Here is a 26,409-nt window from a genome sequence, read left to right on the forward strand (position 1 = left end):
ATACCATACAGACACGCACCCTGTCCTGTTTTCTGTAATTTCATTTGAGCTCAAAACAAAGAATTGCTGAGCAAGATACATTCAAAGATACTGTAAAGTTCTACACATTCTATATTCAGTGAGTTCTTGTGATTGCTCCCAGTTTCCCTTTGTTTTGCATGAAGTTTCATTTCCCCCTGAACTCTCTGCCTGCTTATAAAACAAAGGACTAACAGGACACAGCGATTGCAAAGGAACGTGAGTTTGTCTTCGAATATGTACACATTTCTGCTCTACACCTCTAAGCATACAATTAGTACCATTTTGACTTCACACACAAATGTAACTGAATTAAGGCCATAGCCACAGGATGGTTTTGTATCCAAAAGATCTTCCACATGTTTGACAGCTTTTATGATAATTTGCATTCCCTCAACAATTATACAGTTTGTCTGACTTCTGAAATAGCAGACCTTTGTTATGGGCTGAAAGAATTCAAGCACCTATGCTGTGTAGAACAATGAAGTGATGAATACACAAACTCCACTGTGTAGTGACATAGCAGAAAATACAGGTCTTTCAAAAGCAGGATTTTATTTTGTGGGTTATTTAATGTGAATGCAATTTAGCCTTATCTCATGTTGTTTTACGAAGGCTGAAATAATCTTGAGATTGATTCTCAAAGAAAAGGGCACAGTCTAGCTGAAACAGCATTTGGGGAACACTAAAATAATCATTTATTCAGAATTCAACTACTTCTGCTCCCTAGCTTCCTCCAAAGTGATGGCTCTTAAAAGGCCCAGTCATAATCACGAGTTAACCAATATTCCCCATCCTCTAGTTCAGACAACTAGGAGACTTCACACCTAACTGTATCTTGCATTATCCCTATCAGCTTTGTTTATTCAGTTTGGCTACATCTGGTGTCTGTAGCTATTAAGCTCAAACATTTATTTCCACGGAATTCTTATGGTTATTTAAACTATTACACTACAACTGTAATGATTCAGCTTTTTGTACTCAGCTGTTTATGCACCTGTCTTTAAATCGGACCAGCACACCAGCAAAGCCCGTATTTGAGATCATACTTGTGTTAACAAGGTGCCATGACAGGAAAAGTACTGCTATGAGGAAAGGTGATGGAGAATCCAATTTACAGCAATGATAACAGTAACAAAACATATTTTTCATTCTGCAGAAAGCAAAGGGTAGCATTTTAGACCTCATTTCAAGGATAAGCAGAAATTACTGAAATAGCTTTTAAAACCTTCCTTAGCATTTCTCTGCAGGCAAACATTTACTATGTCACTGATAAACAAAGTCCAGCACATCCCCAGAAGATAAGTCAATTCCACAAGACTCTCCATTTCAGCTCTTTGCCAAAATTCCTGCTGACAGTATGTTGGTTGAAATAACTCCTGCAACAGTTTCTCTTCTTGCAACTCGATCATAACTAACATGCTGTACGAATCTAAAATCAATTATTTTTGTTACCTGGAAGGAGCTGGATCATCCTGGCCCAAGCGGGACATAATATTTATCAAGGTGTTTATCCCTAGAAATATAAACAATATTATATATTACACAATAAGTACTATTAAACAGTTGCTAATTCAATTTAAATAGACAAAATAATGACTCAAAATGGTACATTGTGATTGCTATACACAAATTCTTGCTATTATTTAGAGTTTACTCTCTAAATCCTTACAGATGTTTTCTAATTGACCCCAGTCTCATTACACGCTGCTTTTGTACGTTTGCATTCAGAAAGCCAGACAGACATACCACCTCTACATGAAAGACATTCTGAACATTACATAAAAATAAAAAAAATATTCTCTACATCTGAATATATTTAAGGGGTAAGGACTATTTTAGAGCAGACAGACCACATTTTCACTTTGGTAAGATACCTTTACAAAATATCCTCCAGTATGCTTATGATGTTGAATAGCAAATTAAGAAAAAAAAATTTACTTTACACAACCCAAAGAAAATACACCACCCCATTTATCTTGCTTTTTCTCAACAAATCATTTGTTGACAAATCTCTAAAATCCAGTTGTTTAGAAAGATCTCACTGGTTGTACGTATAACCATTAAAATCCTCCACTAAAGTGATCTCAGAAGAGCAATGGACAATGAGATAGTAACAGACAAATTTTTTTCTTTCTGATTAAGAGGGAGGTGAAAGAAAATGGTAGCAGTGTAACTACGTACCTTTTTTTCTCATATGCATGTGGTGAACCTTTCTGTCTCCATATTTTGGCTGTCGAATTCCACAGTTGGATAAGGAATTTCTGGCATGGTCCGGATTCATTCCAAAGTTTAAGTGATGGCTTGGATGAGTCATGGCAAGCTATATTATAGTACATGCAAGAAAATGAAGTCTAAGGATTATTTTAGCAAATGCAATAAAAAATACCAGATTGATAGCTAATAATTATTTTTTTTTAGTTTGAAGAAAAGCTACAAAGTGATGTCGTCAATTAGTAGCTTGGTTCCAGCAATTTAAACATAGGATGTATGATTTCAGATGTCAGAAAGAAGCAACACTTATGCCCAATCATCACTTTACCTAATTAACTTTCAGCTTTTTTTTTTTTTTAATGAAAAAATTACCTTTGAAGGTAAAAGCATGAACAGTCAATTTGCCCTAACAGTTTTGCTTACCAGCTATGCCGACTTGTTTTAAATACAACTACATTTGCTTATGCAAAAGTATTCTCATTCTAATGTTGCAGGACAAATGTTCATATTAAAAACGGGAACAGTACAGAGTATCTCAACTATTCACATATTTGATTAAGGGTATTTAAGTATCAGTAAAGCTTTCCTACTTCCAAGTAAAAAAAACAAACAAGTACGTTATCTCTAGCACAGTTATTCAAAGCAGGACGCTCAGGAGAGCCACTCTTCAACTGAAAGTTAACATCACTGGCAGAATTGGTCTTCCGTTTTAAGCTTCATTTAACCACCTAGCATCATCACAAGCTTCCTCTGCTGCTGATACCAAGATTGCAAAAATGGCAGCAGGTAAAGAAAGGTACTCCAACTTGCTTTGATGACTCTCTTCAAACTCATTGTTGGGTGTGTATATGCAAAGGAAATTATGTATGCATAGATGTATACGGTCATATACCCCTTATATAAGAGATACTAGCAAATTCAAGCTGCGGAACGTTGTGTCTGAAACACTTGCAGGAATAGTGCTGCAGGCACTACAGCAAAGACATTCCTGTAGCCCCATGCACACTTCATTCAAACATTGGCTACAGCTTTCCAAAAGCAAGACTTAGAGAAATTTCAGTTGCTGGGAATAAAATGATAGTCAATCAACGGTAAGAATTTTCTCCAAGCCCTTTTTAGTTCCTTACTAATGTTAGTAAGATTATCATAATTGCATATTTTCAACTTCTGCTCCATCTGTACTGGATGAAACACTACCTCGTCTGAACTGTTAAGCTAGCATATTCTTTCTTACCCAGTCTGTGCTTTAAAAACAACACAATATGACAGAACATGTGAAAATCAATGTAAAACTATACATCTGTTATTTTCTATGCACAAATGTTAAAGGTGCTATATAAATTTTTTAACAAGTCTTTCCTGGAACAAGTTATTGTGTTTTAAATAAATATGCATAGGGATCAGCATTAAGGAGTTGTAACATTTATTATAACTAAACATTAATTTGACTGATGTCAACGTACTTCATTTTATGCATTCTCCCCTTTTCAACTGTGATGTGTTTTTTAGTTCATGTCTTTGCTCTCAACATTTAAGATTTGTCACTGCATTTTCATCTGTCATGTTAAAACCAAGGCAGCCTGCAAATAAAACCTACAAGATCCCCAATGTTTAATGCAACTTTCAGTAGGACCAGCCCTACAAAGCACCTTTTAGAAAACAGAGAAGCTATGAAAAAAATTCTCAGCAAGCCTTGACTTAGAATTCTTCAGGAGGTTTAAGGTCTACATCCATGTATAGAAACTGCATTTTTTGAATGTTGGGAAAATTCCTCTTTTTCACCCCCTACCACAGTCAGTGGAGGGAGACTGGGTATTTTAGGGAGAGATCTTGAACAGAGGCCCATTTTCCTTCATCGGCTTCAGAAGAAACATTCGGGGAAAGGGACCACCATGCCAAGAGTCAGTCTTCTGGAGCTGATCAGTTCCACACACACTTACAGAAATGGCTGGTCATGCAACAAGGATGTGTTTAAAACAAATCCCTAACCCCCTCCAGTTCCTGTCTTTGTTTGGAAGTGCAACATTTCATTACATACTTGTAGAAATCAAGAGCTGAACAGAAGTTTGCAAACTCCTTGCACTAGCTATCAATGTTGCCTTTTCATTTTGCATTTAAGTTACTCTTCTTTGGAATAACAGGCTATAAAAGGAAAAAGCAAGGCACTGACTCCTCTGCAGAAAACCACTATCCATCACAAATAAGTAAAATAACGAGTACGGTCCAGTCTTTTCAGTAAGATTATTCTTTTTCTTCTACACATTACAAGCAAATCCAGGCTTACCACTGAGCAAAGGCAGGTGGATGTCTACATGCACAATAGATGTGTTAATTTAAAAACCTGATGCAATAACTAAAACTTTTGAAAGATTTTCAGTGCAAATGATCAAGGTACGGCAAAGCAGCTCATTTTCACAATTTGATATAGAAGACAGGATTATGGATAAACTAAATTTTTGGAGGACAAAATGGCAAGTAATTTATTTTTGCATAACCTACCTGCAGCAAGCACCTATCTCGAAAAGTGTAGCCTATCAATTTGTCCAAATGCATCAGACACTGATGGTAGCGAATATGGTGGGTGAGAACAGGAAGCATCATAGCATGCTAAAAAACAATAAGGAAAAGCATTCATCTTCACTGCACAGAATACACTGTTGACCAAGCTATAAATTCAAACATCCCATTTGTCACAACATCCATTGTCTTGGTTTAAGTGAGAGAAATAAGAAAACCACGGTTTACCAATTTGCATCACCAGAACACTCAGTTAAGTTGGATTTGTCCACCTGCATAATCACAGTGAGAACATTCCTCTGCCAACATAAATAGAATAATAAATGCCTAAGTTTTACTGAAGTATTTTGAAGGAGGAAAAACATCTAGTCACCAGCAGGGGCAAATTTTCAAGAACCTGTGACTGAATACAATGCTAGATGTTTTAGTACCCTGCAGTTTCAGGTTAGTACCAGAGGAAGACCGACCACCTCCCTCAGCCCCACACAGCATTAGAGAACACGTAAACCACTTTAACCTGCTTTTAACAAAGAAAAGTAATTTTCAAGCACAGTTATTACTACATTAATTCTTCTTCAAAGGAACTGAAGTTGAGGGCTTTTTGAAGTGGTACCGCCTGGCAATTTCTGGGATTATGTGCTAAAAATATTGGAAAGGTTGCTGTTTTACCATCTAGGACAGAAACTTTTCTGTTGGGGGAAATTTAAATAAAAATTAAACTTGCATTGCAACAAAACCAGTTTCCCTCTTTCAGAGTTTTAAAACTAATTCTACTTAGCGTTAGTGATTGTGGATGATCTGGATTGAAATGATACAATTTACCATTACAGTAGCATGATGATTATCAATATCAAAAACCTTGCATTGGGATGAAAAGTGAGAGCACTACAAGAATTTTATGCATGTGACTACCTTTGTGACACTGATGTCAAATTCCAGCTCATTCCTATGAGTGACATTTCATGAATATATTCAAAAGAATAACATGTTTTAAGGGAATTAAAAATATGAGGACTATCCATATTAATTTCATAAAGAGGAATATATTATGATTACAGATGATTAATGTATAGTGTGGAGAGATGCAAAAAAGCAAGCATACAAATCAGATGATGTATAATTTATGGAATACGTGATGTTGTGGATTTCTGCATGCCATTAAAGAAAGAACAGCAGAAGAAAAATTGTGGAATTTACAATACGGCAAAGGTTTCTGTTCAACTAAGAAACAGCTGGAACCAAACACGTCACAAAGGTAGCAATGGAAGCAAGTGGTTAACAGCATGAAAGAGGCTCTCTGGATCTCTGAATAGCAGAAAAATGCAAAACCACAGCAAGCAAAACAAATACAATCAAGTGAAACTTAGTTTTGTTCATGTCATTCACTCAGAGTTTTTGGGTAATGTAAAAGCTGGGGGAACACACCTCTTATCTCCACATAAACTCACATTAGTGCTTCATGGAAGGAATTAGTTACAGTAAGTAAAAACGTTGCTTCACAGGACAACTCTGCTTCCCTACCTGTACGTTCCCCTGCGCAGGCTGCCAGACAGCAAAGCAAGGTTTGATACTGCTTACACTGAGCAACCAATACACATGGCCCAAAGTTTGAGACTGGAATATGAAGCTTTAGATTGTATCAGCTGTTCTGCAGTGAACGAGGAATTGGCATCTCCCTGGGAGGCACGTAGAAGGTCTTTAATTTGACTCTTGTAGTTATATTGACAAACTGCTGCTTTCATAGCACTAAATACTTGATTGATTCAATTAATGTGTGTCATGATGGATTATAGCTACTTGATGTTTCTGATGTTTTATTTATCTCTATAAGAAACTGAAATGTAGGCTTTAAAATTGTATTAGGCTCAAGAATGGCTAGTGATTAAAAAAATCTCTTTAAATTGCATGGCTACAGGAGTTAGCCCATAACCTTGGTACTTGAAGCTGGTTATAAACATACTAGTAACTTTTATTGTATATGATTCTAGCCTTTGTTGCCTATTCTTTTCTTGCAGCAGCTGGCATTGCAAGGCAGAGGACTCTCCCAGATGTCTGTTGTCCCCCTGCTTGGCAGGAGCCAAGCTGCCAGTGCAACTCTGATCTGAAGCTACCAAGAAGAGTCAGACAAACTGATGTATTTTAAAATGCATCCCTTCCCTCCTCACCCTAAACACCTAATGCAGCTGTTGAGGGCATGCCAGCAGCAGTACAGGCAACGATGGGTGGGTATCTTCTTGGTGGGACCCAGTCTGCAGAGTAAGTGCTGCCCATCTCAGTGACCAAGAAGTACATTTCACCTACTGAACAATTTTAAGTAAGCCTGGCAGAAAACAGCCATTGCACATTTTCAAAATATTTCACTTGTCTCTATTACTCCCTCCCTCTATGAAGTTCATTCTGGAAGTCAGGAAGATGAGTGTTACAACAGCTATGTTGAACTTGGGGCAACTTTAAACTGTTAGAATGACTTAAGCTTCAATCTTCTAATCTACAATCCTTTTAAAAACTAAGGAAAAATAGTATTTTTAAATCACTGCACTTTAGGTCTACCTACAGAGTTGATTTACATTTATTTAGGTTTAATCTTTTTTAGAAAAAAACATGCAGCAACAATAGCAGTCTTTCATTTTTACAGATTTACAGTCTGCCTACTCTTGACCTCTCAAAGAAAAAAAAAAATCAAAGGACTTTCATTGTAGAACTGCCTGATTTAGATGTTCTGGCTGCAGATGTGCAGTTTTATTCCCATCACTCTTAGGTGATTTGTTATCCTTCAACAGCAAATGAGAACAAAAAATACTCGATGATACATTAAAAGTTGAATCTTAAAAGTTATTATGAATAACAAAAAAAACTTTCAAGTCTCCTAAATTAGAAGTTTATACTGTTTCCTTAACTTGTAACAGATACAGTTTACAACACAATATAGAAAGGAGTTATAAATTTCCTCTGCTACGTGAGAGGATAGCATTCAACTATTCTTTGACTTCAGAAGCAACTGTAGAATGAAAGTAAGTGTTTTACAAAGGAAAAAAAAAAAAACAATTTTAGTTATTAGCATTTTTCTCCCATTCAGATACCCCCTCTGGCCTTATCAAGGTTCCAATACATCAAATGGATTTCTAACTAAACCTTTCCCAAGCCACCCCTAAGTTTTTATTTCATACTGTTAATACTGATAATTTTTTTAGCCTGTAATTCTTAATCAACATCTCTGAAACAGCAAAAATAACCCAACTATACTACTAGTATATTTATTTGGCTGATACACTTACTTGAATTTTGTTAATACATTGTTAGACAAATGCATTTTATTATATTTAAACCTTTTGTTTGTATTCAAAGCAGGTGGCTGCCACCTGCTTTGGATTAGGATCCAGCAGAGATTTGCACCTTGAAAGTTAACGTTCCAAACGCATGAAACTTATCTGAAAGATCTTCCTACTGAGGGTCACCCTTTTTTAATCCATGTTTGTTTGTTTTTTTCTTTCAAGTAAAAAAACACTTTGTGCTAGAGTAAGAAAAAAATATCTCTGAATATAAAGGTATCTTAAACTAAAAGTATCTAATACCAACCCAATTGATGAAAAAGCCCTTGATATTCAGCATTTGACTCAACATACGGTTGATAGAAGTCAAGGCTACTGTATCCAGGTCTCAAATTTGCCATTCTTGGGTCCTGTCATCCCCACCCCTGCCCCACTTCATGCTAGTCAAGAGTAGCAAGCTACTGCAAGGAGCTGGAAAATTACACCTATAAAATAGCTTCTTGGGGAGGGTGTGTGTGTGTGCGTGGAAGGGGCTAGAACAGCTCCCTACAGCAACAGATCATGCGGAGGCAAAGGTATTAATTTCCAGTGGCTGGTTCTTCAGCACAGAATCATAGCAAACCCTTGCAAGAGGTAAGTGGCAGCAACAGAGAAGAACAATCATGCAATGATTGCAAGAACTCTGTTTGCAAGAACAAACAGAGAAGAACATCATGCATCTCTGCAGTTTAGTCACCTGGCAGACGTCGGAGCGTATCCCTGTTTTCCAGAATCCCTGGCTACTCAATTCAACAGTCACTTCACGTCTCATTGTGTTCTTCTGCCGGATTTTTTGCAGTGCTTCCTAGACAGGAAGAAAACAGCTCCTGTGAAGAACTTTCTACAAAGCAGCATCAAAGCAGGCATATGCGTTTGCAATATTTAAGGGGCACTTTTGACAAAGTTTCTAAAATTAGTCTAAATCTTCTAATTGCCAGCCACGGACCATGGTGGATATGGAGTACAATGCAGATAGAAGGTTTTGTCAGACCAAGACGACAAAGGTGACTAGTTTTTGTTGTAGATAACAAAACAAACTAGTTCTACCTGTAACTTCCAAAGTCGTGCATACACAAGCAAGCTAACATCCTTGTCATGAAAACACCTTCTTTACCACTGTGCAAAACAACCTCTTCAAGTCTATGTCCATGAGTATTCCCAGTCTGAAGCATTCAGTAGGTATAAGGTATTCAACAGATTAAATAACAGAAAGGCTGTTACATGATCCCAGCTACATCATACCACTGTTGTCAGTACCCCCCAGTCTGGGAAAGGGGTCAGCATTCACTGGTCCTGGAGCCTATTATGATGAAATCGATCAATATTATTACAATTAAATTAAAAGTGTTTAAAATGTTTAAAAAACACAGCCTGTTTGATGTTGCACAGCAGTGTTTTTGCCTGTATAAACTATGAAATGGGCACTTAGCTTCTCTGACAGAGCCATTTAAAAAAGTATTTTCTGTAAAAATGGAATGAAAGAAAAACCACTAAAATAAATGCCCTCCGGATCAGGATCTTCTGGTTCCAATACTACAGAGCCCCTGCAGTATGCAAGCCCCACACACAGCATGCACTAAAGTAAAGACACCCCTCAGAGCTCTTCCCTCTTCAGTCAAGAAAACTTCTCAAAGCTGCAACTCATCCTTCCTATCCTTCTCCCTACAGGGCACACACTCAAAGCCATCCCTTCCCAGTTCCCAGTCTGAAGCCAGCGAGCATCTCTGGGCAGGAACAGGCTGTGCTTTCTGCTCCAGAGAGACTCACAGAATGGTTTCAAGAGGCACATCTACCCAAACAGTTTAATCAAACCTGTTTCTAGAGAGTACTGAGATGTCTAGCGTAGGATGCTAGTCAGCCCAGGCTCCTTTTATATGCAATGAAGGGAGATAAGCTGCTTCAGAAAATGCATTTTTTTCTCAGCTGCCTTCAAAGTGAGCCTTAGGGTCCCAACTTATGCATCTGCTGTAAGAAGTCGAAGTTAGGTTAGAGCCCCTATGCACGACCTTGTCACAAATAACATCATGCAGTCACAAGTGGTGAATGATTGAGGGCAGAGAGGTGCTTACAGCACCGTACCCCTTGGGCACTGTCTAAAACTTGCATTTCAAGGCTGTGCCATTGGGTGTTTTCCAACACAGGCACTAGAGTGCTTGTGAGACCTCGCTGTACTTTCAGGCTGACGGGCTCAGGAGCACTCCAGCGTTACTCATAATACATGACTCAATCCTTAAAAGCACATGTACCAGTTAGGTGCAGCCCTACAGTTCCTACTGCGTTACTGACACCTCAGTTAGCAGAATGCTCACCTAAAGCTTCTGCTTCAGTCCCACACCTCTCTCAGATTGCAGACAACAACCTGAGAAACCCATCATCCTAAATAGTCTACAAAGACCAGAACACCACACTGTAAATACCACCAGAGGAACATTTTTGTCTTTTGAAGCTAAGCACCACCCCACTACAACCAATCCACTACCATTTTACGCAAGCCATCCACTAGCCACTGATAAAAAGACGTCCAAAACACAATGGTCCTCCCTTCCACTTGCTCTCCTCTGAGCATGGAGAGCTTTAGCAAAGAAAACCATCTCCTATAGGGTCTGTTTATTTTTTCTTAAAAATTGTGGCACTGGTGAACTTTAACCCTATTTTTTCCCACACATTTACAAGGAGGGAAGCTAAGGGCTTGTTTAACACCAGCATAAATAAAACATCAACTAAGACTCTTTGTCATGCAACAGCATAATATGCTCTGCAGTAGTAACAAAACCAAATAGAGTGTCAAACAGCTACAGCTTCCATAACCACGGACAGAGAGTTAACAAATTAGAGGCAATTAAAATAACGGCCTGGCTTTTTAATATATCAAAACACACCACCATCCATCCTGTACCAAACAAGTTCATTTCTCCTCTACGAATTATTTATACAAGTTGTCCAACGTAGAGTGCCTGTTAGACAAGCCACCAGACAAATGCAAAGCTTCAGTATAAAATCTTAGATGATGGATACCTTAGAGCAGGCTACTTTTGTCTACATGTCAGTGATTTTTTCTAATTTTAATTCCCAATTGGTTGAGCATTTACACTTTGGAATTGCTTATTGCTCATCACTCTGGGGGCAAACCTATTCATACACTCACCTATCATTAAATATTACTAAGAACAACCAGATTATCCCAACTGTTTAAGATGTTCTGTCTACCACTCAAAGATCTTAAGGAATTCACTAAGGTAGCCTAATAAATTAGTTTAAAACTATGCACAAGCGTGACAGTTTTTAATCTCAGAAGAGGAATATTTAAAATTATGAGACGCTTAAAAGAGCATTCTGAAATGAAAAGTCCTTCTTTATGCTAATTCCTGAAGCCATTAAAGGCAAGGGCTGTAAAGAAGTTATGGTTCCACAAAGATCATTTCTGCAATTGGATAAAAAAAAAGTTGAAGTAGTATGAGAGTTGCATAAAAGGAAAAAAATGAAAAAATCCATTCACTAACAAGAAAAGATAAAAATAAAATCTGTATTAACAGCCTCAGAAGAAAACCTTTTGTGAAGGATTTCTATTGTTTCCATAAAAAGGGCACTTATACAGCTTCACTCCATCCTGAATTACTGTGCCCAATTATAAGATACGGAAAGGCCCAGCATACCTCTCTCTGTGATAATTTCTGTTTATCAGCCTGTTTGACTTTGGGACTGTTAGCCAGCAGGTGACGCAGCTTCACGTAACTCTTCCACAGCTTTTGGTATCTGAAGGACAAAACCAGAAAACAAGTATTTTAGTTGATATAACAGAAGCGTCTTGCAGTTTGGCCTTCTGAATTCACATAGACATGGATAGTCTACAAGCATCATTTTGCTCAAAAAATCTCAAAGCATTTTCCAAGAAAGGTGACAGCATCCCTACAGTTGCTACTGATGCAGACACAGCAGCATAGAGGAGGTATCAGAGTGCAATGTGAGGTGAACAGCTAAGCTCAGGGGAGAGCACAGGTCTCCCAGATACCCACCCATCCTCACCAAAGGGCCACCCCTGCCTGCTGAAAAGACTTCCCCATAGTGCAGCATCTCAGTTCAGGCAGAAGACTCCCTCTTGTCCATGAGATTCCCCTTTTGCTCACCGAGAATCAGTAGCATTTTCCAAGAAGTGTCTGTCCTTACACTGGCCGAAACATTTTAATGAAGCACATGAAGAGAAGGCCTACACAAGCAACACAAGCATTCTGTGAATAGTGAAATGAAGCTTCCATGCATGCCCTACAGGAATGGAAACTAAAAGCCAAGTTTTCCGTGGCTAGTGCAAACATAAGGTTCCTGGTTCTTACCCAACCATCTTGCCTACTTGCATTTTGGGATGGTCTAGTTAGACATTAATTTAGGCAACGGAGTTTTTTCCTCAGTGGAAGCCCTCTGTGATCTAGCACTGATTTCCACAAACGAGGATGTTTAAGCCCCAAAATGAGAACTTAAGACTATCAAGTAAAACATATGTTTTCCAATTAATGTCACTGGAAACAACTGTGTTACTGGAGTTATGTTTGAGAAATAATAAATAGATGACAAAATGACAAAAGTTCTGTATTAGAACCTCACGAAGAAAACATACCACAGGAATTTTTTCCTGGGCATTATATATTTCACACATGCCTGAGTTATGACACCAGAGGTCTTGCAAAAAAAAAAAAAATGTTTTGTTACTTTTATCAAAGAACACCATGTAAATTCTCCATGCAGCTCTAGGAAAGAAAAAAGAGCCATGGAAATCTTAAAGAAAATTAAAACATAAAATGTTGGATTAGTAATCTCTGTGGGTTTTTATTGTTTTCAATTACGAAATTCAGCATCAAAATAGAAGCGTTTTTTACATTCTTAGCTAATTATTATCTTCTTATTGTTAAAAAAACCTAAAGGACAATGAGATGAAAAGTCACGCCCAGAGCCAAACAGAAAGTATGTTACTGTCTGGATAAGCACCCACTCTTCCCACCCCTGAGACTTATCGGCAATTAACATGCAATTTTAAGTTCACATATCAGCTTTTTCCCCATTCTCAAGTTATCAAAGTTAATAAAAGAGGTCAATATTGTGAAGAATTTCACAAAATCCGTAACACTAACTCGCAAGCCTTTCAGACTAAGAAGGTATAATTTCCTCTAAATAAATGTTAAAGAGCACTCCTATACACATCCTTGACAACCACAGGAGTGAAAACACTAAGGTAAAAAAATTGCTGATGATACAAAAGTACTCAGAATATTAAATCTAAAATCCCCAAAGAGTTGTAGAAAAATGTATGTCATACATGCGCACTGGAGTAACCACGCCTCAAAACTGCAGGTGAAATTCAATGTCATTAAATAGCACTGATCAGCAAGAGGAAAGAGCCAACCTTCACTATACAGGCACAAGAGATGGGCTCTATTTTCTGTCATCATTCAGAAAACAGACCTGTGAGTCATTGGAAGAATTCCCTGAAAGTGTCATAAATTACAAAAAGCTTAGAGACTTCTAGAATAAAACTTAGCAACTACTTTTATGCCACTACACAAATCCATAATGAAACATAATGAATTTCCTGCTCTGCATGAAGGTCTGTTTCCCTCTTCACTCTGTTCCTGTATCTATAAGGACAGAAAAGGTACATGCAAAAGTAGTGAATGCAAAATCTTCCAAGCTAAAAGAAGCAGACAGACTCAACCCTTCAAGTCATAAAAAAAAGATAAAGAAGGATCTGACAGGGTGCAGAGAAACATAAGCGTCATGAAGAAAGCAAACAGAAAATGGCTACATTATATATTACTAGATATAAGACCTGAAGAGCATCTAATTAAGTCACGTAGATGCTCTGAAACAAAAAAGGAATTCAGTCTTTTTTAATATAATGTACAACAGCACTCAGAAAGTGATTACCTGGAATCTTCTTCCTGTCAGTACACTAAGAAGGTTCAAGCAGTGATTTGAGAAATTTACAAAAGTAGGTTTACTCAGGACTGTTAAACTAAATGATCTAAACGTGGCCTCTAGCTCACAAGTCCACATACTGCAGAGCCTAACGAAGGATGTGTTTTCCTTCTTTACCGTTAACACTATTCTCTGCAAACACAACTGGCTTCTCAGAGAAATAATGCAGAGCTAGACCTTTGGTCTGACTTAGGGCTCTTCTTGCATGTGCATGCACGTTTACTTCAGAAGATCCTGAATTAATTCAGAAGAAATTACACCTCATTCTCTAATTCACAAAAGCTAGTGTCCAATGCCATAAGCACTAAGCTTTGTATCAGACTTGATAAGCACATAAAGAAGCCCTATTTAAGTCACAAATGACAACCATAATGAGTTTCTGAATGGAAGATGGAAGGAAAAGCATCTTACTGAGGATCTCCAGCGTAACTGAGTTGAGCAGGTCGTATCCCAAAGTGGACAATAATGGGGAAAGTAATTACATCAGGATTGAATTGTTCGCGGTCCAGTTGATCAATACGAACCGAGCTGGGTTTCTAGGAGAAAAACAAAATAGACCTAATTGACAACAGTTTCATGGAAAAATTTATTGCCTCTAGCCCACACTATCCAGGAACCATGAAGCAGCAATATTCCAAGCTTATTAAAATACACGTAAAACTAATCATTTATATTATAATCAATATTTGGCAATGGCAATGACTGAAATAAAGTTAATTAACTTAGCTCTCCCAGCGAAAAAAGGGAGGACTATTTTCATTTTGCAAGTTAGGAAATTTACAGTTTTATTATTTCTGAGAACCTAAAGCAGCTTTATTCGGTTGAGCATCACACTGGAAATAAAATCAGGATTAGCATTCTGGCATTCAGACTCCCCCCAAGCCTGAGCACTTCTCTAAGATCAGGTTACCTCTCTGATTTAGTTCTTTTCCTTATTTCCCAGTGTAAGCGCAGAAATTATTAGATCAAATCACACAGACTAAGAGATACAAAAAAATTAAAAAGCATCACGTTACTCTTAGAAAAGGCTCCCAGGCTGATGCTTATAATGAGGAATACAGTTTTATATATTAAGGAGACTTTTGTCCTTTTTACATTTCAAAACAAGCATTTTTTTTAGTTAAAAAGGACAGCATAAGAGAAGGTGACTTTCACTTCACCTTTAAAAATGCAGAAAATGAGTTATTACACATCACTGTAGATGACATGCTCTTGATCACTCATCTAACATTTTAAAAAAATGGGTTGAAGTAGCAGTTTGTCTCCAAGTAAATATTTTCTCCATTATCTTCCAAGCTGCTTTGTTATGTGCCTGCTTACTCCCCACTTTGCAATCAGATGTATGAGGCCGATACTTTCTGCTTGTCTACGGTTTCAGAAAAAGGGCATTACTTCTAGTTACCTGCACCTCAAAACTTCTAATTCAGCACTGTGAATTTCTCAAAGACAAGTTTCAGAGTTACAAAAACAGCTCCCACCATTCTCTTCACAAAACAATAAAAATTGTGTCAAGAACAAAGCTTTCACCCTTCAAACCACCTTTGAAGAACTGTTCACAGGAATCATTTTCTGCATGGATAAGCAAAGCCTATTCTAGAAATGAAGGCAAACCTCCTCAGGTGGCAAAACTTCCAATCTATTCTAAAAAAGAAGATTACCTAAAACTTGGACTTTCAGATAGAGAAACATTTTTGAAGGGAAAAATACTTATCAGCTTCCCTTTGGGCATGATGACAGAACATAGCTACATCTTCCCACTAAAAAAAAAAAAAAAAAAAAAAAAAAAAAAAAAAAAAAGTTGCTCATGCTGGCAAGTTTAAAAGAGATGAAGAAGGGTTTCCCCACAGCACTTCCAATAAAAAAGGAATAGGACAGCAAAATCTAATGAAAAACAGGAAGGATTTCTAGCAGGTATAAAGTAGATCTCTATTCCAGAGCTGAAAATCCTGAGGTTTTGTGAGTTTTGCAGAAAGACAAATTGAAAAGCTTCATTTTTATTTTTATAAAGTTGACACAAATTGCCTGCTGTCCCATTCTCCCCCTGCCCCCTTAACATTAGGGAAGAGGAAATGAGGAACTGCCCCCCACCCTTTTTTCTTTAAGAAAGCAGCCTTGCTTCACAACAATTCCCCTGCTAATCAGGAAGGCAAAATATGGTTAACGGAACACGTAACAATAAGTATATTGAATATACCGATTAAAAATCAATATATTAAGGCTACAGGCAATATTTTCCTATATGTTCCACATTCTAGACATGCGAAGATATATGCAGATATAGTATAAAAGTATGTTTAAAATATATGGATTTGTACTGGCAGAAAAAGCAGCAGCATTTTAAAAGAGTGAAGTATTAAAAAAGGATTAAAATCCGAACATTTAAATCTCTTCCAATACAAATTCTTACTGAACTTATGAAGCACTATGAATAAATTACTTTTAAATAACGGTGAGCTATTTATTGGTATTTGTTAAATGGGACATATGCCTATCAATTCCCCCATCATACATATATACACCTCATTTAAAAAAAAAAAAAATACATAGAAAGTCCATTCACAAGAGAAATTATTTCTGAAGTGACGCTGTGGAGGAAAGCAGCAAAATAAAATTTAGTGGTTTTACTTCGTTGTGTCAAATGCATAAAACTGAATTTAAAAGTTGTCTTTTACTAAAACAGTTTCACATTGTCTCTATTAGAACTGTTTCATCTTTTAACACTGTAAAATGCACAGAAAGCACTTTCACACCATTTTTCACTTTCATTGTCAATAGAATATGCAGGAATGAACAGAAAAAATCCACAAACTAAGAAAAAAATCTTTGCAATCTTGAGAGAAAAACATGTTCCAAGGATGACATTATAACATGACAATGTTTCAAAGTGCTGCAGATTTCTTTTATGCTTATGTATTTTGATGTCCACACACATCTTTAAAAACATCTTGTAGAACACAAATTTGTCAATAAAAATCACGGGAAATCAAAGTTAACACTACCACTCAAACTGTGCTGCCTTGTGCATGAAGGAATTCAGTTTTTTGAGTGATGCACAAAAGGAGCATATAGACATACCCTCATGCTAAAGAAAAAAGAGCAAGCTTTCAGCTAGCTGAAGTCGGCATATCATCACCAAACCACTGAAGATGTGTCATTAAGATGCTGAAAACCTGCATAGTACCAAGTACTTTGTATCACAGAAACCACAGGCAATGTTAAATTAAGCAATTAAGGCTAACAATTTATATTACAAGGTTCTACCTTCATTTTAACCACCTCCAGTAGGACTTTCCATACTGAGAGTTCATGTGTTCTGTATTCCACACTCCCACACATGGTCTTATTTTCCTTTCAGTGTAGGAAGTTTTAGCCAGAAAAAAAACACTCAATGAAATGAAGGGGAAAATAATCTGATAAATTATGATTAACTTAAAGTAATTTACTGAATATAATGCTGCTGTACTTAAAAATAAAGGCTTGAAATATATATATCTAGAAGGGTGTCATGGCTTCAGTCTGGGAACAGGTTCTCCAGTCAGAACACGAAGATCCCCTTTAAGCATGATTCCAATTCATTTTTTTTCCTCTCACATGTTGTGCAATAAAGGTGGAAAATGAAGTTATAGAATGGAAGGTCTTACAACACAGGAAGTTGCATGTGAGGTCTAAAACATGCCTCTTACTGAGATATCATCTTTTTGATGCTGGCCAATCCATGCGAACAGAAGCCTGCAGTTCATGTAATTCTTGTATCTCATATTTCTTAAGTACAAAATTTAGAAAAATGGGCTAAATCTGCATATATATGGGATTTGAAAGAAGCTGAGAACTTATGCTTTAAATGCTAACTGTTCCAGAAATTAAGGCCATTTAGGTTTCAAGTTTGACACTGGAAATTAATACTTGTGTTCAATTATGTACACAAATTTTTCGTTGTGAAAGCAGCATAAAAACTGATGGGGGGGTGGAGAAAGCACAGAGGCAGAAACTTTTCTATACTCAGAGCAGAATCTATAGAGAGTATATTAAACAGAGCTAGGGAATCAAAAGAAGAACATGAAAGAAAACAGCAAATAATTACTAATTCTCTGGTTCTGTGAAAACAGAACAAGATCATGCACCAAGACTGCTTGAGAAAATATGACAGCAGAGGAGCAAGTTACTATTTCCTATACTTAAAACATAGCTATTCCTTTTAATGTACACACTGAAACAGTGCTTCTCTGGAAACCAGCCCTTTGGTAGCGCAGCATAGGGTGCCAATCTCCCCAGGGTTGGAACAAGTCAGTAAACTGTTCCTATTGCAATCTGCAACTGCCACTGGTCAACTATGCCCTTTCCAATTCAGACTGTAGCAGACTCCCTGAAACAAGAGATGCACACGTCATTGGCTTGTTAATGAATCAGAATTATTTGTTCTACCATGCCAGGGCTGGTGACGATCATCCCTTTGCATTCTTCTGCATATTTCTGCCATTCCAGCTCTTCCCACTGAAGCATGTTGGCAATCTCTTCTTCAGGCACCAGAGCTTTATTGCATCGTAACAAGTAGAGAAGAATCTGATGCATTGATAGTACTTCTTTCCCTCCATCTTAAAAACATAAATAAAATGCATTTCAGTTATTCAGTCCTAAAGCACAAGGGAAAAAAAGAGGCATCCCATAAAATATTCAGATGAGAAAAATAAAATGCAAAATGTTTAAGCAACTCGACAAATAAGAAGGCAAATGTTTTAGTGATGAATAGTACACATGCATAAACACTTGTTTGCTAAACTGGAAGCAATAATGTTAACAGTAGCAAGAATAACAGTTCCATCTTACTGAATGCTGAAGTTTCTAACTTGCCTGAAAAACTTCTAAATGAGGAGGCAGAACAAATCAGCTACATTGTCCATTGATGTCTTCCTTTTCACACTTATCATCCCTTTTACAACACAAGTTAAAAAGCCTTTAGGCATTTATGCAGCTTTTTTAATGAACACTCAAAATTTTACAGGATACTTCTGGATGAATGTAGTAAGTTATCCTTGTATATTGAATTTATCTATAGTGCTTACGTGCTGCACCTGCAGTAATGAAGGGTAAAGAGCCTCATGCTGTCTTCTGTCACTAAATGAATCGAGCGCATGTGAAAACTGCTAAATACTTCTGAGACCCCTGGAAACATGCACAGCAAAGGCTGCTTGCAAGGAATTAACACAGTATAATACACATCTGACCAGATCCAGGAAGTCAGATACAGATGTTAACAGCAAAAGATGAGTGATAGTCCTGACAGACCATCACTCAGAAGACACTGTCTGTTCATACAATCCAATCCAAGTTGGAAGAGACCCACAAGGATCATTGGGTCCAACTCCTGGGTCCCCAAAGGATCACCCAAAAAAAATGAGACCACGTGTCTGAGAGTGCTGTCCAAATGCTTCTTGAACTCCAGCAGGCTCAGTGCTGTGACTGCTACACCCTGGGGGGACTGTCCCAGTGCTGGACCACACTCTGGGTACAGAACCTTTTCCTGATATCCAGCCTGAAGCACCCCAATTCAAACTCAAAATTAAAATGCTTTAGTCATGTGTCTTCCTTCTTACTCATATGTACAACATACTGAATTTGAAAGGAGGTCAGAGAGATTTGTACCAAAACCAGGGGTTAAACTCCAGTTATGGAGGCATCTTCAAGTTTCATCCCCTCAGAAGTATAAACATTCATTTCCCTTCCCAAGGGATGCAAGATCATTACAGTCCTGCCACAGAGTACACTATTACTATACACACAATAAGGAATAGAAAAGGTAAAGCTTTCAAGTGATATGGGAATAATGCCACAGCATGAGGAATGTCCTTCCAGGCATACACGAAGAGCCTGCAGAACCACAATGTACAGCAGCGCTGTACAAGACATCTTCCACAAGACATGCAAGGGAACAAGCACTCCTCCTACTCTAGCTAGGACTGCAGCACTTTTCCTTTAACAGGAAAGTTTAAAAGGAATAATGTAACTTGACCTGTTAGAATGATTAACCTCATTGAAGCTCTAAGAATCTAAACTGGGTAAAACATACCCCAAACCTCAAAGGAAACAGAAAATATTTCTGAATAGCTACAGAGACATTTTTAATATAAAATTTTCCTTCAAATTAAAGAGGGTCTCAATTCACAAGACTTTTGTCTTTGTTTCAGTGATTGCTGGCCATGTGCTGCATCTTGCATAACAATATGAACTAGTTGACAGTGTGTAGCCTTACACACTGAAGACTGTACACGAAGAACAGGTTGCTATAGACAGCTGTGCCAAATAGCAGTAGTTCAGAGACCTGACTTTTCTTGGGTCAAAACATGCAGTAGCTGGGAATTGAAAACAGTTTTCTATCATTTTAATCTTCAATATATTATTCATCAAAAATCTATGACAAAATCCAATACAGCAACTATTCTGCATGTTATACACCTCTGGCACTCAGCAAACCTGATGTGATTATCTCAAAGCTCAGAGCTACCTCAAGGCCTGTCTCTAAGTATCCCACATAGAAAATCTGACATCCTAAACTTCACATTTTTAGACCATGTTAGAAAGATAAGAAAGAAAATTAGGGGGAAATGGGAAATCACCAATTCATTTCTATCTTTAAGGAGGCAGTTGATGGATGCATGGGGAGATCTGTTGCATCCATGTATTATCTTTGAATAGACACAAATAATGTACCACAAACACCTGAAAGAAAATGGTTTCCCATTTTCTAGAAATTAAAAATCTCAAGGACATACATAAAATGTATACTTAATGAAAAATATATTTAGCGTAGACTCTAGAAGGTAACTATATATGTAGAAGCATCAGGAAAAATACATTTTTATGAAGAGTTAGAGGGCTGGGAACCTTACAAAGGAGTCACACAGGAATACATGTTAGAAAGACTTATCTTTCCCTGTCAATAAACAATCCAACAGTGCAGAAAGAGCTGACTTCAAAAACTCAAACAAATCAGAGTATAAAAACCCCAAAGTAACTGGAAAACACCCTTGAGCTACACAATCCAGGCAGGTCAAACTTGTTCTCATTTTGTGATGAGGTCAAATTAATCAGCCACATGTGGCTTGATGGCTTATTTTGTAAATTGCTTCAGCAGAACCAAATCAATGTTTGCTAGCAGGCCCCAGAGCTCTGCTTCTGATTGAATCGTGTTGTGTATCCAGGAAGGAACAACAATTAGAAACATAGTAATCTAGCCATCAGTACTCTCCACAGTAGCAAGCCAAACCTCATTTAGCTGCAGCTATAATTAATATCACAACGAAGTTCCAAAGCCCAAAGCAGAGAGCACCTCCAGGCCACAGCCCTCTTGACGTAGGCTGTGCCACATCTCATCTGCACTCTCAGTTTCGCAGCTGAGCACATCCTCCTTTCCACACAACCCTCCTGGAACAGTCACTGACAGAATCTCAGCAGGACGTGTTTTCAGTGGAGCCATGACATTTATGTCAACTGAAAGTCTGTCCTACTATCTTCGGATGTGTTAAACGCTTGTAAAAGCTGTTCACTCAAACTGAGCACAACTCTCCACACGAGCTTGTCCTTGGCTGGCAGGCTGGGGTTGAATAGCACAGGAATGGTGTTTTTCTGTCTTTCACTGTTTGCTGCAAGGTCTCAGCTTACATTAAGATAGAAGAAAGGAGGAAACAGAGCAACCTGTGCTCAGGAGTGCCAAGCTTGCTGAGCCTCAAAATTGCACATCAATAATTTCCATGTAATTGCATGACATGCATCCTGAGGAGCAGAAGGGACATGAAATTCAGTTTCATATGTGAGAATAAATAATAGCACTATCCAAATCCCACAGCTCCATCACAGGACAAGTCAAGAAGGACCCAGCATTGCCTACAATCACCACATGGCAGACAAAAGCTGGATGCGAGACCTGGCCTGTCTATCACAATACTGGTGCTGAGTAAACTATGCACAGCAACAGTGAGATGAAAGCACCAGATCAACTTGCGATGCATTTAAGATCTTACTACGTTACCTGGAAGAAACCTCACAAATCGCGGCATGAAGTGAAATCTGGGGCAGGAAATAGCATCATCTTCAAGTGAAGGTCCTTAAAGATGAAAAAACATTCAGAAAATTAATGAGCAGCAACATTACAAAAGAAAATAAAAAGGAAGCCTTGCCTCAGATGAAATCAATCAACAATGATTACATTTGATAGGGCTTAAGTTTGACAGAAAAGTATCAAGATGCTCAGAGGAACAGAGTAGCAACTTCTAATAAAATCATCCATGTTGACAAAATCAAACTAAATTGAAATATCTTTTAAAAATAATCTAAAACACATACTACTCTACTTAAAACAGTGATACAGGGGAAAAAATCTGTTTTATTTAGCTAATACACATCAGTCTTCTAGGCACAAACACTAGGTTTTGATTAGCAGTTTGTGTTTTTTTGCCTTGTTACAGCAAATGTAACCCAGAAATTTCCATTGATGCTCTTTTGTGTTTTTTCTTTCCTATTTCATTATCCAAAGCTTTACATGAAAACAAGAACAGTAAGTACCTGGCATTAAAACAAAAAATTAAAATCAAAACCAGGGATATGAAACATTACTATTTGAATACATTTAGCCAAAGAAGGCTACAAAAAACATAGTTAAACAAAGGAGCGTACAAGTTTCATACAAGTGCAGAGTGCATCTCTGCAGACAAAAAGACTACAACAAAACACACCTACAGATTCTGAAATGAAGTTCCTTTGAAATTGTCTTGGTTTTCTTTTAGACCAAGGGAAGGATTATTCCTGAAATTCTCCTTTGTCAGTCTTCATAGAAACACATTTTCATCTTTTCAAGTTCAAAACAATCAGCTATAATAACTTACCCTTCTATGGCTGTCATAGAAGGTTACCCTTCTATGACACTGCTCTGCAAGATGACTGCAGAGAAATACTGCATGAATAATTATTTGTTAGCTTATAAAAATAGATGATAGTTTACCTGACACCTTACACATGACAATGCCATGCAAACAACACTGTAATATGAAACAAGCAGTAATAGTTACTATTCAATTAAAACATTTTTTTTGGATTAAGGAATAAATTTATTTTCCTGTGAGAATATAATGCACGACTTTTGCATTTTTGATATAACCCACAATAATGAATGTGAATAAGTTTCAACTTCTTGAAGAAGAAAGTAGAATTTTGTTACTCTCACTTAGTACAGCATTTGACTATTATTGAGACCACTCCCCACTTTTTTTCTTTTAAAAAGAACATAGCAAAACAGACCTATTTGCTAAAGCTGCTACTAGCTATCTTTGTATTTTTTCCAGTAAGTATGAGTTACCTTTAAGATTCCAGTCGTAGAGCTCCAAAATATCTTTGAATAGATAAGAAGAGAACAGCTCAAGACCTTTCACACAAAAATTCTATGAAAAAACAAAACAAAAAACAAGCTTATAATTACATAGTACTGTAATATAGATAATGCCACTAACAGATAGCGTCTTCATATTTGTCAACTTATAGACATTGTCCTTTGGAAAATATTAATACATCTCTAATCATTTACTGTAACACAGTGGTCTATTCAGAAAAAAAACTCTCAAGAAAGAGATGTAATGAAGATTTTTTGTGCAATGTCCAAATCCACTCTATAGGCAGAAGTTATGAACCTCATAATTCACCTTGCACCAAAACCCTTTCACTTGAGTAAGCTAAGCAGATAATATTTCTGAGAAGGATCTTTCATAATTCCCTTTTTCCTACATGTTCATATTAAAAGCTTACAAATCACCATCTGTGATATCACGATCACTTCTTCCATAGCAACAAATCAGTACAATGCAAATAGAGATTATGACCTTAACACCCAGCAGGAAAGGGGAAAAAAGTTCTTGCTCATCAAGTAGGAAAGCAGCTCCTCCAAAAGCAAAGAGCTTTCAGTCAGAAGTGAAAGAACCATTGCTTTGAAAAGCCTTTCTAAACAAATTCGGGACAGGATAATATAAGTTGTACATATATAAATACGGCTATAAATTCCAAAGCCAACAACACAATCTTTCACAAGGGTGCATTAGGCAAACACTGTTTGAAAGTACTGCGCTTTAGCCACAGGCAACTTACCAGGAGTCCAAAAAAATGTAAAATTCCCTAACTTGCTCTGTGGCCATTAATTGTTTTAGAAAAAGATTGAGACAACACAGCAGATTCAATAACAAAAAGTGAACTGCATTGATCCCATTAACCTTACTGAGGAATTTCAGGGCTCTTGCATCTATTTAGTTGCTGTTGAGAAAAAAAAAAATAATAATAACTAGAAAGAAAGATGTAATTATGACTACAATACTGACCCTGTCTTTGTAGTTAACATGCAGGGGTATTTCTGTGCTGCAGTGGAATAGCAGGTATAGGTAATTTACTTCACAAGCCGGCTACACCAGGGATTAATTTGTCATAAACAGATTATGAACTGAATGTGCTTTGTTTGTATCCACAGGAAATTTGTTTGGCAACAGCTTATATTAAGTATTGATAACTGATCTTCAGAGCTTCACGCTCAAGATTAAGTTTCAGCTCTAGCATTGGTTTATGTGGTCCTGGCAAACCAGCACCTCCACATGCCTTTGCCTTTCATCAACTGTAAAAGAAGGATAATGGCTATGTCAGCTCACCGATAAGAGTATCTGACATAAAACTTAAAATGAAAATATGCTACGGGTATAAGCACTTCTTGCTATTTGATTTTAATGTATGATAGCCTAGGTAGATGGATTTATGCTAGTGCCTTTAAGTGCAAATTCGTTTTCAGCCATTCACTCTGAACACAGCCTGTCTCTTACCATCTCTTCACAAGATAGGATTCTGAAGAGTTTAAACCATTAAGCGTATCAACTCTTAACCCACTCTGACTTTTTAACTAATTATCCTTCTTACCTCAGGCATCATCTCCTCAATGAAATGAATGGTATAGTCAATGTTAAATCTGATTACTTTACATAGAGGAATCTGGAAGGAAAAGAGATTCAGAATGAAAAGCTATACAGTGTCAAATGTACAGTTAATACAATTTGGAATGCAAAGGTATTACAGTCTGTTGAAAATGGCACTTACTAGAACAGCTGCTTAGTGAGATTACGCAAAGACAGGAATGCACACGCATGCAAGAGAAGCAACAATTCTAACCTCCACCTCTGATAATATAGGGCTGACACAAGGGATGGTAATGCAAGATTAAATAATGCCATCTACTGGCGATGAAGTTTTGTTTAGGAGAAAAAGCAAAGTTCAGTAAACCCACATCTGCTCTCCCTTGTATATTTAGAAGTGAATTTATCACTGACAATACATGTCAGATCAATAGACTGACCTGAAGACAAGGTGGTTTTTTTGTACACTGCCAATTCTTTTAGCTATACCATCCTAAAGTATGTTGTTAAGTGGTGAAAACACAATTTAGGAATTTTCAGAATAAATGTACAGGATTATACAAATCTCATCCAATAAAAATTCCTAGAAGTTAACTCTTCAGGGGTTGCACTGAAATCTGTGGACTTAGAGGCACAGTGTTCTGCTTGCATCTTCCTGCAGCCCACTGTTAAAAACTTGACTGTCTACATTTCTGCTGATGGCATGATAAATAAGGAGCTACACCAAACAACCAAATACAAAAACTGCATTTCTAGGAAATCACACAAATCTTTCAATATTAAATGTTGTGAATACAAAAAAAAAAAAAAAGAAATTAAATTAAGATGTCCCATTTAGAATGTGAGAGGAAAACCTGTCACACTCAAATTGGTGGTTCTTTTAAAAAAGTACACAGAGTGTTTTCTTACTTTCTAACATTCAAGCTCAACCATAACAGGATATGCTCAGAGACTCAATAAGCTGGGTTATTTTTCTTGGTAACAAGAAAACTAGCTTTGGAGAGGTAACCGTGACCAAAACCTCCACAAATTAAGAGTTCCACATACAAAAACAAATGCATAATAAAGGAGCATTTGTCTGGTACTATAAAATTGCCATGGCAGCTGTATTAAATAATTTGTAACTTCTCTTACAACTGTACAAACCATTTTCCCCTAATACCTGACTTTCTCAATTGTTACTGAACAATTGTAATAACAGAAGTAAGACTTTCAACAATTTGCAAGCTGAGACTTCATATTACACGAATTTGATTCAAAGATGTTGGTGTTTCCTCTACTTCTGCTACCCTTTGTCACATTCCTTTCATCAAATACGTTCCAAAATGTCTGTTTCAAATAGCAGTTATGATGCCCCAAATCATCTCAGGACAGCAAGGCACTCTATTTCCAAACAGCTATGCCTGTTGGCAACAAGAACAAGCAACAGCGTTGCTTTGTATTCAAGTCTGTAAAAATGA

At 37.2% G+C, this 26,409-nt stretch overlaps 1 protein-coding gene across 1 annotated transcript in view; it reads right to left on the minus strand.

The window, feature by feature from the left end:
- Positions 1-26,409, minus strand: part of DROSHA (drosha ribonuclease III) — a 68,339-nt gene that overhangs the window by 25,983 nt on the left and 15,947 nt on the right. The window contains exons 10-19 of the mRNA XM_035316402.1: positions 24,957-25,028; positions 23,368-23,449; positions 22,045-22,119; positions 18,444-18,613; positions 14,433-14,557; positions 11,711-11,810; positions 8,755-8,862; positions 4,732-4,839; positions 2,203-2,341; positions 1,474-1,534 (exon numbers count right to left, since the gene is read on the minus strand). Coding sequence (XP_035172293.1) covers positions 1,474-1,534; positions 2,203-2,341; positions 4,732-4,839; positions 8,755-8,862; positions 11,711-11,810; positions 14,433-14,557; positions 18,444-18,613; positions 22,045-22,119; positions 23,368-23,449; positions 24,957-25,028 — 1,040 coding nt within the window. The remainder of the gene's footprint in view (positions 1-1,473; positions 1,535-2,202; positions 2,342-4,731; positions 4,840-8,754; positions 8,863-11,710; positions 11,811-14,432; positions 14,558-18,443; positions 18,614-22,044; positions 22,120-23,367; positions 23,450-24,956; positions 25,029-26,409) is intronic.

Source organism: Oxyura jamaicensis, chromosome 2, assembly GCF_011077185.1.
Source record: "Oxyura jamaicensis isolate SHBP4307 breed ruddy duck chromosome 2, BPBGC_Ojam_1.0, whole genome shotgun sequence".
NCBI lineage: Eukaryota > Metazoa > Chordata > Aves > Anseriformes > Anatidae > Oxyura > Oxyura jamaicensis.